The sequence below is a fragment of the Suricata suricatta genome, chromosome 9, assembly GCF_006229205.1.
Source record: "Suricata suricatta isolate VVHF042 chromosome 9, meerkat_22Aug2017_6uvM2_HiC, whole genome shotgun sequence".
Lineage (NCBI taxonomy): Eukaryota > Metazoa > Chordata > Mammalia > Carnivora > Herpestidae > Suricata > Suricata suricatta.
In genome coordinates, this window is record NC_043708.1 from 7,564,930 (window position 1) to 7,579,335 (window position 14,406).

The window sequence follows — 14,406 nt, forward strand, 5'->3', positions numbered from 1 at the left end:
CGCCGGTGAGTCCGAACCGAGCCCGGCGGAGCCCGACGCTCAACCCTGAAGTGGGGGCTCCTAAGTTTTGCTGGGATACAGAATGTGTGTTGCTGAGTTTCCAGCCGATCTGGAAGTCAACACTAATATTCAGCAATGCCCACATGGCAGGGTTTTTAAAATACTCCTGTTTGTGATTAATGCCTTTCCTGCCAGTGAGGTGCGCAACGTCGGGTACTGGGTTTTGGGGGAAAATGGCGAAATGACGGCTAATATTGTTTTGTGATAATTGCAAAAGCACTGTTCCCATTTACCTTACATAATGAACATACTGCTGAAAACGGACGCACATCTTAAAAGGGTTTTATAAGGGAGGAACTTTGTAGTACTCCTTTCTGAAAGTGGGGAGTCTTTATAAATCAGTCCTTCCGTAATTTATCTTCTACATCACTTCAGAGTGTCTGTTTTCTTATTGCTGTAATTTGAATAGATATCGTGCTTTTTTTGGGCAAAGTCTTTTTCCATGATTTGTCATCGTGACTGCTGTTTCACGCGACCGTATGATACTGGTTTATTCTTGGTCACGTAATAATTGTTTCATGTCAAGTATTTTACTCATGTTGACATTTGTGTGTTGTGGTTCAGTTTATTTACACTCAGCTCTTTTAAAGAATTATATTATTCTCATTGCCTCGTTGTAGGAAACTGAGCCAAAGCTGTCACCTAGCTGGAATCCCAAAATTGTCTATGAGCCACACCCACAATTAACTAGAAATTTGCCAGAGATGGCTCCCTCTGACCCCGTGCAGATTGGAGGGCTGAGCGGTAGGTTGGAGTTGAGTCTCACACTGAAACAGAACGAAGTACTCCCTGGAGCTAAGGTAAGCATCTTTTATTTTCTGTAACAAAACAAGAGTACAAGTATTCTTTCATCTGTGCAGCGGCCCCACCGCTTGGTCACTGGGTTGTCCTGTAACTAGGGTGCCCACTGTCCTGGGGCCAGTGTCCTTGCTCTTGGCTGGGACCTCTGTCCTCCCCTCTGGAGACTCCCGTGACGACCGCCTCTGCCCTTCTGCCGCTTGGGCTCAGCACTGTCTCCTACGCTCACTTTCCCGCACTCGAGCTGCTCAGAAACACTCAGAGCTTCAGAAACTAGCAGCTCATTAAAGAACCTGTCATCCTGAAAGTGAGTTTAGGAGAAGAGCTTTAGGAAGCAAGAAGCTGACTGTAGAAGGTGTTTAATTTTACCTGTATGCAGATAAAAATGCCCACTTGTATGGGTTTTGAACGGAATGACTGTTTTTATAAAGGCAGAGGAATAGTTTCTGAAAAGAGATTGATTTTTCCCCCCTATAACTCCTGGCTTTTTGAAGAGCTTGTATAGACCACTGCACCTGATTTGCAGGGAGCAGTACTGGGCGGTCTGCTGGGGAATCAGGAAGCTGGTGCTGACTGACTGACTACAGTCAGTTGGTTAAAAGTGTATTTGTGACGTGTTCTCTTTGAAAACTGATTTTCTGTACAATCTGGTGTAAACTGTAGTTTAAGAAGACGTCAGGGTTTATTCACTTGTGTGTTCACCGTGCGAAGCAGCGGTAGGTGTCTGAGTGGCTGCTGCAGGCCAGGCCCTGCGCAGCTTCTCCGGACAGATGCGAAGAGGAGTGCGCGCCTGGCTTTGCCTTCGTGCAGCGGGTGACTGCTGGAGGGACGCGGGAGAGGGAGCACCCGAGTGCTCATCGGATTCGCAGAGGATTGAAGGACCCCCACCCGTCCCTGGGTTGGCTCGCCTGGCTGGAGGTGGAGGCAGGGGAAGGTGGTCATCAGACGGCCAGCCTTGCTGGTTCTGGTGACTCCCTCTCCGTGGTTTGCTGCCCCAGTCCTGCCTCGGGTGCTAGGACCTCCTTCCTCCAGGTCTGCAGCCTCTTCATAAAATAATAGCAGAAAGCAGTGGGTATGTTTAAGCCCTCAGGGAATCCCCTGATGTGCTAACGTCCTTGAGGAAGGAACTCACTCCTTCCTGCCTCTGGGGGGTGAATTTGCTCTTTACTAAGAAGGAATCACCATAGCAACTTCGATAGTTCTGTTTTGATTAACTATAGAGTCTTCACCAGTTGTGTATTTGATCTTTGTGCAGACCCTGACTTCTGCACATTACGTGTTGATCTTTATCAGTGCCTTTTCTTCGCTGTTACTTTGTACATCTTTGTATTAGGTGACAAGGCCTGGAGTTACTGCCTGATGGCATGTTTGCCGGAAAGGGTGTGGTATTTGGGGATCTTACTCTCCTCGCTATGGTACTATTTTTTGTAGCAGTAACCTGATTTTTTTAGTAAATATTGTTCTGATTTAATGAAAATGAAGGCTAAATGGAAAAATAAAACTTCTAGATATTAGCATTGAGAAACGCAAATCTCATAAACAGTACAGTGTAGACGAAGATGGCCTTGGTTAGGGCGCTCAAAGTGTCTGATCTTTAGTCCCTCTGATGTTCGCTAGACCCACTTCTTTCAACTGCGTGTTCAAAATGCTATGAAAGGTTTTTTGTGTTTCGGTTCTCTGAGACTGGTACCCACCCCAATAGGGCGTAAGCCTTACGGCTCACGTACTCGGGTTTAGCGTATACTTTCGGGACTGCGCCTTGTATGAAAATAGAGGACCTGTATGTGTTGAATTTATAGACATTTCATTTTCAGTTACTATGTCATATTGAGTTTGAAATTATTTTACTTTATTTTTTAATTTTTTAAAAATTTTATTCTGAGAGAGGAAGTGTGAGTCGGGGAGGGGCAGAGAGAGAATCCCACGCGGGTTGGGGCATAGCACCCCCCCCCCCCCCCCCGTGATACTGATGATTGTTGTTATTGGAGGATGTTATTATCATCTCAGATCCTGGACATTTCTCAGAGTTACTATGTAATGTTTTTTGTTTTTAGAATCAGAAGAAATTTGTTTTTTCCCCTGGGGAAGATGCCATTTTCCAAATATGAACGTATTTGTTGTATTAATTGAATACTTTTTAAGTTGCACAATGGCATAAAGATAATAGGAATGGTAGCGTAGGACTAAGGAGGTGAGTGAAGGGTAAGGTGAGCATAGCGTATTCAGCTTTTTAGAACGTGGTGGAGAGAACGGAGTAACTGTTTGTTAGAATGCCCCCCACAGGGGTCAGGATGAGACTGGGGGGGGGGGGCTCCTAGTTCTAGGAGGAAAATGGACAAAGGCTTAGAAAAGAGCAAGGCAGCTCACACAGCACCCGCGCCATCGGCCCCGGTGCTGCGGCTTGCGCTTCCCTCCCCGGCGGAGAGTGGGCTCTGCAGAAGATGGGGCGTCTGGCGAGGCACCCTGCCGGCCGGGGGCGGGGTCCCCATGTGCTCTGCCAGCAAGTGGGCAAACTTGGATTTGCTGTAGGTTTGAATCCAGCTTTGAGGATTATGACTTGAGTCTTGAAGTCCTGTTGGGAACGAATACTGTGCTACTCATGTCGTATTCTTTCTTAACGACTGTGTCTTAAGGCCTCAGATACCTAGCATGCTCCACAGAAAGCCCGAAGAGACAGCGTGATGTTGGGCTTGCCAACATGGAATTCCTCGGGAGGAGTTTCCCTCTTAGAACAACAATTTGATGGCCTATCAGTCTTTTTATTTAGATTTGAGTTCGTGGATGGAATCGTAGGTCAAAGAATTCAAGACTGACTAGTCTGTATTCATCTCCGCCCTTTAAAGTATACTGGGATTTGTGGTGATACAGTTTTTCCAGAGTGTTTATCCTGAAAAAAATTTTTTTTTGAAGCTGGATATTGATGGACAGATAGACTCTATTCACCTATTCCTGTCACCAAGGCAGGTGCACTTGCTTTTGGACATGTTAGCCGCTGTCGCCGGACCAGGCAAGTATGGCCGCGGGCAACTCTGTTGTTGTTATTTTTAACTTTAAAACTTTTTCGTTAAGATCAAAGATTCTGTGACTTCTAGCTAGCTGCTTAAAGCTACCGCATAGGTCTCTGATTAATATTAAATAGTGGCAGTTGGGCACTGACTGTGGCATGAAGTTGCCGCTAGTATTGGACAAGTGGGTGTTGGGAGAGAGATGATGTACTAACTCCAGATTTAATTGCTGTCTTGCTTTCCTTTCTGTACTTCCAGAAAATTCCGGCAAAATAGGCTTAGGTAGTAAAGACAGGAAAAACCGCCCTATGCAGCAGGAAGACGAATATCGAATTCAGATGGAATTGAACCGGTATTATTTGAGGAAGGATTCCCTCTCCGCGGGTGTATCTTCAGAGCAAAGCTTTTACGAGACAGAATCTGCTCGCACACCTTCCAGCCGTGGTAAGCAAGAGCGGCTGACACGAGGCTCCTACCGTGTCCTCGTGGAGCAGGGGGCACGGTGTGGCTGCTGCGACATGCAGTTTAGTGATGCAAGAACAAGAGCTGTGCTCTAGGAGGGCTTGAGTTAATAAGGTGATGAACCATGTCGTTAATTACAGCGATCTGCCACACGTGGCTTTTGTTGATTGTGTAATCTTGTACGTCATGAGTTATTCTTTTTTTATTCTAAGGACAGCCAATTTACAGAAATGCAGATTTACGCAAAAGATAAATTGGGGATAATTACTCATTTTGCCAAATTCTTACATACTTGTAGAATTATTTCCGGTAGATTCCTTCAGGAACCTTTCTCTACTATCCTATCAATTATATGTAAATATAGTCTTTACCAAGTAAACCTGGAATTTATAGGTGTTTTAGACTGTTTAAGCACTAATTCCTGAAATAAGTATCAGTTCAAATACAGAATGTAGAACTAAATAAAGTAAAAACTAAGAAGGTGTTCTCAAGAAATTTTGGCCATAACAGACTTCATCCACAGGAGGGTAAAACCACCTCCAGAAAGAAGAAAGTGAAATGTAAACAGAATTCTAAATGACATATTCAGGTTTGTTTGTTTTTCAAGAAGTAGCTGTATCCATGTGAAACCACGCAATACAAGATCTTCGTAGTGTTTTTTTCTAAGTTGGGTTTTAACTCCCAGACTCACATGACCGTGAGAATATACCATATAGTACTGCTTATCATACGTATATATATATATATATGAAACCAACAACCATGAAACAAGTTCGCCAGTAGGATAGCATAACCTTTTGTTAACTTGTATTTGGTTGAGTTTTTATTATGCTATTTATATCTTGGATCCAAATAAATGAACCCGCTAACCCCTGGAAGTAATGTAAAATTTAGGGCATCTGTGTTACAGCGGATCTGAAGGAAGAATATTAATAGATGTTAACTTACTAGAAAGACATGAATTGTACCATTGACCACGTGTAATTCTCTCTAGAAGAAGAAGTTTTCTTCTCCATGGCCGACATGGACATGTCCCATAGTCTCTCTTCTCTTCCACCCCTTGGAGATCCTCCAAATATGGACCTCGAGTTATCGTTAACTAGTACGTACACAGACACTCCGGCAGGATCTCCATTAAGTGCTACTGTGGTAAAGTATTATTCGTTACTCTACGCTTGAAAAGTGGCTTCTAAAATCCTACACTTTATTCATGTTTAAAAAAAATTCTTTCACAGCTTCAGCCCACGTGGGGAGATTTCCTTGATCATCACAAAGAGCAGCCAGTGAGGGGGTCAGCACCCCCATCCGCCCTGGGTCCCCCTCCCGCTTTACAGAAAACGTGTACGTACTAGGAGGCGCTTACTGGTTACCCTGGGATTGTAAAAGACTGGAAAATTCAAACACATAGTTTCTTTCTTGAAAAGGCCACTCTGCCACTGCCTTCCCTTCGTAAGATTTTTCTTTCCATCTTAGGCCATTTAACAAAATTTAGAAAGAAAATGTGAACTTGTAGTCTTTGCGTGTTTAAAGATTTTTATTAAAAAGTACACGTAAAAATACATTTATTAAAAAGTACATCGCAGCTTGGGAGTCTTCTCAACCGTCTGATGCTTTTCTTGAAAGAACCTCAGGTTTCTTCTTTGCAAAATTTAATTGAAATAGACATGAGGCTTAAAGGAAAATTTGAGCAGCTTTTGGTTGATCAGTGACTTTTCCAATACAGTTTTATTACTGCAAAAGTTTTGTGTGGTTCTTTTTTTTGGTTTTGTTTTTTTAAAGTTTTATTTATTTACTTTGAGAGAGACAGAGCACGAATGAGGGAGGAGCAGAGAGAGAGAGAGAGAGAGAGAGAGAGAGGGAGAGAGAGGGAGAGAGAGAATCCCAAGCGGGCTCCACTGAGCTCAGGCTCAGTCTCCCAACCATGAGGTCAGGACTTGAGCCAAAGTCCAGAGCCAGCTGCGTAACAGACTAGCCACCTAGGTACCCCGTTTTTTTGTTTTTGTTTAGTTTTATTTATTTAATCTCTACACAGCATGAAGCTTGAACTCACAAACCTGAGATCGAGTCTCATGCTCTACCGACTGAGCCAGCCAGGCACCCTCATATGTTTCTTTATCCAGGATCCAGGATATAAAATGCAGAGAGAGAAGAGTTTACCTTACTAGTTTGACATCAAGTGTCATTCACACTGTTGTATGCTCACCTGTTGTTATTTTAAGCTAACGCGAGTACATGTTTTATAATCTTGATATAATGGATTATGTGTAAGTATTTTATATATCTCGTTTTAACCCCTGTGTTCCAGCTCTCCCATCTAGATCTGTTTCAGTGGATGAGTCCAGGCCCGAACTTATTTTCAGACTAGCCGTGGGAACCTTCTCGGTCTCCGTGCTTCACATCGATCCTTTGTCTCCACCCGAAACGTCAGTGAACCTTAATCCGTTGACGCCTCTGGCGACAGCTTTCTTCACGTGCGTAGAAAAGATTGACCCAGCAAGGTTTTCAACAGATGATTTGAAATCTTTCCGAGCAGTTTTTGCAGAAGCTTGCAAACACGATCACCTTAGGTAAATTCTCTCATATTTATTAACAGCCCTTGTAAAAGAACCAGATGACGTGGACTTCTGTATCTACCTATCTGCATTTGGTTTATTGATTCGCGTTTGACTTGTCTAGGAGGGGATGAGTGAGGTTTTCTTTCAGTGCTGCAAGCGTGCTTCCCATCGAATCTCTTGTTCCGGGTAGCTGGCACACCAAACAGTGCACAGAGAAGATTGAGATAATCTGGAGTTTTCTCTGCTCTTGCCAAGTCGTTCTCACCACATTCGGCCAGTTAAAACATCTACACCACTAGAGTCCTAAAGATCTTACTGTCAGTGGCTCAGCAAGATGGCAGTGGCCGTTAGGGAGGAGTGAGTTCATGAGCAGGGGCGTGGACCCAATGTCACCCTCTGCCCCTGGCCGTGGGGCGGGGTGGGGTGGGGCCGGCACCGAGGCTGACCTTGAGCCTGGGTGTGCTGCACTTTCACCTTCCGCTTTAAAGCATTAAAGCTGTCCAAATAGCCAAGGATCTTTTCATGGGTTGAATCCTAATAGGTAGGTGAGGAGATAATTAAATTTGTAAGAGCAATATTCTTAATACGTAAATGTTGTTTATTTTAACAAAGGGATCTCTCGCTCGTAGTATATACAGTAGTTCAGGCACATATGTTAATATTGTTAGAAACCAATTTGGTCTTTTAACTTTAATTTTTTTAAAGCATTAACATTTACTATACAGAGTAGTTTTTATACCTTGCAAAAGAAACTCTATAGGTAAGGACCATAGTATTTATAATAACATTGTAAAAACATCCCCGCCCCCATTTTTGACAAGGTTTCAAATGTGCCAATAGGAAATATAACAAAAGCAGCAACAACTGGAAATGGCCTTTCACTTGAGATCCACTGACTGAAGCTTTAAAAATGTTGCATGCAGCTTTTAGATGATTTTAAGAATCTATTACATATATTTTACAGATTTGAAAGATTTTTGTCCACTGTGGTGTAAATTTTAAAATGTCAAAGAACAAAGGTCAGTTTTGGGAAATAAATATATCCTGGAGAATTTCTTATCAATAGAACTGCTTTGTTATATCAGGGAGTGGGAAATTTGAAGCAATCTTTCTGGTTAATATCCTTAGGAATATTAGTTATTACTAACAACTTGAACTTGTCAGAAGAGGTGGATAAATGTGCTTTATTTATTTTTTAATTTTTTTTTTTAATTTATTTTTGAGAGACAGAGAGACAGTGTGAGCAGGGGAGGGTCAGAGAGAGAGGGAGACACAGAATCTGAAGCAGGCTCCAGGCTCTGAGCTAGCTGTCAGCACAGAGCCCGACATGGGGCTCAAACCCACGAACTGTGAGATCATGACCTGAGCCGAAGCCGGACGCTCAACCGACTGAGCTACCCAGGCGACCCGATAAATGGGCTTTAATGACACTTGTGTACTCGTCTTTAACACACTGGTTAATCTAGAAGTACATGAATACTCTTAAATGTTTCATTTTTAATAACAGATTTATAGGTACTGGCATCAAAGTGTCCTATGAACAAAGACAAAGATCAGCTTCCCGATATTTTAGTACTGATATGTCCATTGGGCAGATGGAACTTTTGGAGTGCCTGTTTCCAACTGATTATCATTCTGTTCCTCCTCACTACACAGAGGTAAATGCTAGGTATTTTTTCTTATTTTTTAAAGTTTATTTTGTGAGAGAGGGTGAGCGAGCATGAGCAGGGGAGGGGCAGAGAGAGCAAGAGAGGAGAGAGAGAATCTGAAGCAGGCTCCGCTAACTGCACATGGGGCTCTGTCTCACAAAGTTGAGATCATGACCTGAGCTGAAACCGACTGAGCCACCCAACTGCCCCTGCTGAACATTTTAAAGGATGACGTCAAGGTCATTGTAAAAGTCCATTAGACCTTTTAATTTTGAGTTGACTTGTTTTAGAGTGACAGGTACATTATGAGACCGATGATTTCATTTCACTAATTTCCCAAGCACCATTAATTTCCGAAGAATTCTGCCTTTCAGCAAATATTGAATGCCTGCAGTGTGCTCATAACAGTGTTGATTACCAGCAAAATGTCTTTTGTTCATTTATTAGTAGTCTGCTTTTTTCCTAATTCTAAAATGTTTTCTAGAGAAACTTTTCAAAGTTAGCATGATAATATTTATTGTTGTTATTTTGCCTTTATACATCATTTTATTTTCAAAGTATTTTCTTGGGCATTCATTTACTTGAATTCTCAGGCACATTTCACAGATGAGATCCTCAGTATCCCAGAAGTGAACTAACTTGTCTAGGATTTGCACAGCTTATAAAAGCCTAAAGTGAAATGTAAAATCCTCTTTCCTGGCTTCAAGAAGTTTAAGGTTTTCCCACTATTATGTTAGCAACTCTGTTAATTCATGGGATTGATGATAGTTTAGTATCTTACATTTAATTTATTTTTTCCTCTCCTTGTAAGCTTTTAATGCTCCATTCCAAAGAGCAAGCGGATTCCCATGCCCCTGTGTGTCTTCAGCTTCATTATAAGCACTCTGAGAATAAGGGACCCCAGGTAGGAACCCTTTTTATATGGTTACCACCTGTAACTTTTCATCTGATCTGTATTTTGTCACAGTCTGAAGGTTTTCACTTAATTTTATGGTATTGGTGGTCATATTGTTTTCCTTTTTTTTTTTTTTAAAGGGTAATCAAGCGAGACTTAGTTCTGTTCCTCAGAAGGCAGAATTACAAATTAAGTTAAATCCAGTGTTTTGTGAGCTGGATATCAGTATTGTGGACAGATTAAATTCCTTGCTTCAACCACAGAAACTTACTACAGTGGAAATGATGGCGTCTCACATGTATACTTCATACAATAAACATATTAGTCTGGTAAGTATTGAGAAAGAATGTTGCGAATACTAATCATAAGTATAGCTAGCTGATGGGCTTATTGGGATCGTTTGTGAGATTAATCGCTTAACTAGCGATTTAGTAACACGTACTAAAACAGCATTAGTCATGATAATGGAAAACGAAGACTTTTATGCCTAGGTCGTAGACTAGCCGAGTAAGCTTTGCTAATATATTGAGTACAGTATTTTTATGGCCATTTTGAATGATGGTTATAAAGATGGGTAGCAACATGAAGAAAGCTCACGAAGGAGTATTAAAAGAGAAAAAGTGAAACATGTTACTCTACATAAACTTTTGTGACAACTGTGTGAATAAACCTGAGGTATAGAAAAAGAATGGATAGAACTGTACCAGTTGGTAGTGTTGGTTCTGTTAGAGTGTAGAATTAGATTCCCTTTCTTTTTCTGTGTTTATCCAATTTTAGAAATTTTACTGACAATATCTATGCTAAATTCATTCACACATTTAGTAAGCTACCTGGTCTACCTATAAAATGATGAAAAATATACTTTTGAAGGAAGGAATATAATTTACAGTCTTGGGTTATTATTGGGCATCATATGAGGTCACCTTTACTTACATCCATCTGGTGCTTGGTGTCTTTTCTAAACAATTCAAGTTAGATTTGCAAGAAATCTGTTAGGAATTTGGGGGCTCCAAGGACGGGGAACAGATAGAGACAACTTTGGTTTAAAAAGAAACGGGAAAGGCTGGTTTTCTACTTTCTTGTTTCTCCCATAATTAGTGGTGGATATTCACATTAAATCAGCATTCTTTATTTTTTCTTCTCACCAGTTGCTAGTTGCTTGAAGTTCTGAGGGGCTAGTGTGCATGTCTACTGTTAGCCGCCGATGTGCCGGGATGATGGCTTAATCTTGGGTTACTTTTGCTGGGAATAGGGGGTAGTATTGCAGAGTCCAACAGGGGAGAGAAAGGATAGGTGTGTTAAAACTCCAAGTCTGGGGTAAGAAGGGGACCTTCAGATCCGGGAGGTTAGAATACTGATTGATGCGGTAGAGGAGAGTTCTCACCTGCAGTGTACTCTGGACTAAAACTCCATAAGCTCCAATACACTTTAGAAAAAAACCAGAAATAGACTTTTATTTGAAGGGCATGTTCTTCAAACATCGTTGTAAAATGACTTTGAGTAAAGGGTGCATGTGTGTCTTGGTTTCTAAGAGCCATTTGATGAGCTTACACCCTTGGGATGGATGGGAGCTCAGAATGAGTCATCTGGGGAATGTTTAGAACTTCCGCTGTGCCGGGCTCTGGGCTTCGGCCTGGAGATAGAGAATTGGGTCAGGGATGGATGGGCGGGCCTTTGCGTTTGGTTTACTTTATCTGCAGTGGTAGATAAATCCTTCATATTGAATATGAAATTGGTTTTCAGCTGTCTTGGACTTACAACCTGCTTCACACCCCATCCTTCTTTAGTCTGTTCTAATGTGTGTACGCATCGGTAACACCTGTGTCTCCACTGTGATTCACTTGTAGTTTGACTGATTTTATATGAGGGTTTAACTTTTGCCAGAAATTTGGAATTTTGTCAGTAGCTATTACATTATAAAATTTCATTACACTAAATTAATATGGTAGTAGTTAATTTGAATTTTATTTTAACGCTTTATACTGAATGAGGTAATAGTGATTACACATTCTGTAACATTGAATACTAACATCATTTGTACTTATTTACTTAATTTGACACTTTGGTGTATTTGTGATGTTTTGTCTTTTAGCACAAGGCTTTCACTGAAGTATTTCTGGATGATTCACAGAATCCTGCAAACTGTCGGGTATCAGTCCACGTTGCCACTCCGGCATTAAACCTTTCTGTTCGCTTCCCAATACCTGATCTTCGCTCAGATCAGGAAAGAGGACCGTGGTTCAAGAAGTCACTTCAGAAGGAGATCCTTCACTTAGCATTCACAGATCTAGAATTTAAGACGGAATTTATAGGAGGATCAACCCCTGAACAGATTAAATTGGAACTTACCTTTAGAGAACTAGTTGGTAAGATTGAATGTGCCTGTAAAGCCAGACCAGAAATAACCGCTACTGAAACAGACATGAGAAAGTCTATGACAGCCCCCATATAGGGACATTAGACCGTTAGGAAACAAGAGTAGTGGCTGTTTTCTAGTAGCGTGTACCAATATGGGAGATGGTTAATTTTTTCTTAGTTACTAACCACGATTACTCACTTCGTTAAAGTTCTTTTCTACAGGGGAATGCTGTGAAGTTTCGTTTCCTTTGTTCTGAGTTTCACACATCTTCACAGATATTTACAGTTGACTTGCTAATAATGACTTCCTGAGAGGGCCTCTGGGGGTTACCTGATCTTATCTACAGTGGTAGGAAACTCAATATCCTGAAGGAAGGTCATTCTTTGTAAAGTGGACTGAAAAATCATGCACTGGTTATTGTGAATGGAGGGAATTCTTACCATGCTTGGTACCAAACATTTAAGAAACGTAGTTATTATCCCTGTGTTTCTTTTTTTCAAAAATTTTTAGTGTTTATATTAGAGAGAGAGACAGAGAGAGAGAGACAGAGACAGAACACGAAAGGGGGAGGGCAGAAAGAGAGGAAGACAGAATCAGAAGGATGCTTCAGGTTCTGAACTGTCAGCACAGAACCCAATACGGGGCTCAAACCCACAAACCGTGAGATCACGACCTGAGCCGAAGTCAGATGCTCAACAGACTGAGCCACCCAGGCACCCCATCCCTGTGTTTCTGGATTAACTGCATAAACGTTGATAATAGAATAATCATTCAGAGGCACTCAGTGAGTGGCACCTGCTGTATTCACTATGTCATGATTATGCACCTTACACATTAACCTTGGTTTCTAAGAATTTGAGTTTGAACAGAAAACATCTTTAATTCATCTGCTCATCCTGTCTCCCTACATGTACCCATGAAATAGGGACAAAAAAAAAAAAAAAGGTGCTGTCCAACTTCATGTTGCCCTGTGTCCCTGGCATAGAGGGTCTTGACTTAGGTAAGGACAAAACGACTTTTCTTGCAGCACTTGAGAAGAAATGCATCTTAGTGAATCAGTCTCGTTTTATTAGGGTCCTTCCAGGAAGATAAAGGAGAACCATCTATGAAGTGTTTCCATGTGTCTAGTGGAGTGGATGGAGACACAGCATCGTCAGATGACTTTGATTGGCCGCGGTGAGTAGCAGATGTAGATGGTAGACATTCAGGAGGTGATTCTTTTCAAAAATCGCTGCCGTACTTTGAATCGACATTTTGGCTATGAATTTAAACTAGAAATATTCAGTCTTAGGGAACTTAGAGGAAGGTGGACAAAATAAATCTAAGAATCCGTACTGAGTGTATTACTCTCTGAATGGTGCCTGTCAGTATTGAGAGAGAAGACGTGTACAGTGTATTCCCTGGGCTCAGGTTACCCAGCTCAGCTAGAGGGACAGAAGAGTCCTGAGCTGTTTTAAAAACCACCCAGGGCCCTAGGAGACGAGTCCCGGGGCATCAGTGGGTTAGTTGTCAGATGAGTCTTCCAGTCCGTGATCTCTTTAGGACACTGGTTTTCGAATCTGGGGGCTTTTACAAAATACTGACGCACGGACCCCGCCTGAGATTTTGGGATTGAGCCTGGGCATCAGGGTAGTTATCCTGGAATTACAGCAGGCGACTCCAGTGCGCAGGTGGGTGTCAAGAGCTGCCTCAGGATTTCTTAGGAGAATTAATAAAATAGTCATATTCATTACAGACTAATTATTCATGAACACATTTGTTACTCCTTATATATTAGAATAAGATCATCATTTGACTTAATGGCCTGATAGTAGGCTTGGATATATTTAAGAGGACGTAGTTTATTTGAAATAATGACTTTTTATGATATTGAAAACTGAATATTTGAAACCTGAGAATTTGAATGGCCTTTCTTTCGCGCCATTTTCCTGCTGGCCTCCTGTCACACCTGCCCCTGGTGTGTGGGGCCTGGCGGGTTCTCCGGAAGGGTGTGCTCAGCACGTGCCTGGTCAGGAGCAGTTTAGCGTCCGAGTTTCCATCCTAAGAAATGGATCCACTTCACTCAATGTGGAAGCGCGCCTGATAGGAGAACATCTGAATTAGGGCACGGTTGTCCTTGTTGGTCGCTGGAATCGCCTGGCACCACCTGCCTAGGGGGAGGTCCCCGGCCGCTGTCTGGGGGCGTCGGGCCTCCCCGCAGCGGTGTTGAGAAGGAGGCTGCAGAGCCTTTACGAGCGAGGATCCGGGGCCTCAGCTCCTTTAGTTCAGGATTGCAGCTTCAGCACCACAGCCCTGCAAGCCTTTCCTGATTGAAATTCCTGAGGGGAAAATTACTGTTGCGGTTCTAGGTTATTCCCTTATCAACCTCTCCTTTTCCATTTGAACAGTTTCTAGAACATAGGTCTCTTAGGTCAGCAAGCGTTTCGTAATGGCAGAACAAGCCCCGGAAGCATTTGGTTTCATGATGATAAATAGCATCCTTAGGTAAGATTCGCTAGCTGCTCTTAAAATTTAAAGATCACCTTTTGTCCTCGAAAGCTCAGATTTCTGGTTAGCCTAGTATAAGATGTTAAGGCCCCTCTTTTATTCACGTCCGTACTTTGAAGTTGCAAGAAACCCTGAA

The 14,406-nt window shown here is 42.1% G+C and overlaps 1 protein-coding gene across 1 annotated transcript in view; it reads left to right on the forward strand.

Annotated features, from left to right (window-relative positions):
- The window catches only part of ATG2B (autophagy related 2B), a 78,305-nt gene that overhangs the window by 29,669 nt on the left and 34,230 nt on the right, over positions 1-14,406 (forward strand). The window contains exons 5-16 of the mRNA XM_029950948.1: positions 196-199; positions 681-860; positions 3,769-3,865; positions 4,122-4,307; positions 5,320-5,474; positions 5,561-5,666; positions 6,631-6,892; positions 8,388-8,538; positions 9,341-9,433; positions 9,565-9,753; positions 11,517-11,790; positions 12,857-12,959. Coding sequence (XP_029806808.1) covers positions 196-199; positions 681-860; positions 3,769-3,865; positions 4,122-4,307; positions 5,320-5,474; positions 5,561-5,666; positions 6,631-6,892; positions 8,388-8,538; positions 9,341-9,433; positions 9,565-9,753; positions 11,517-11,790; positions 12,857-12,959 — 1,800 coding nt within the window. The remainder of the gene's footprint in view (positions 1-195; positions 200-680; positions 861-3,768; positions 3,866-4,121; positions 4,308-5,319; positions 5,475-5,560; positions 5,667-6,630; positions 6,893-8,387; positions 8,539-9,340; positions 9,434-9,564; positions 9,754-11,516; positions 11,791-12,856; positions 12,960-14,406) is intronic.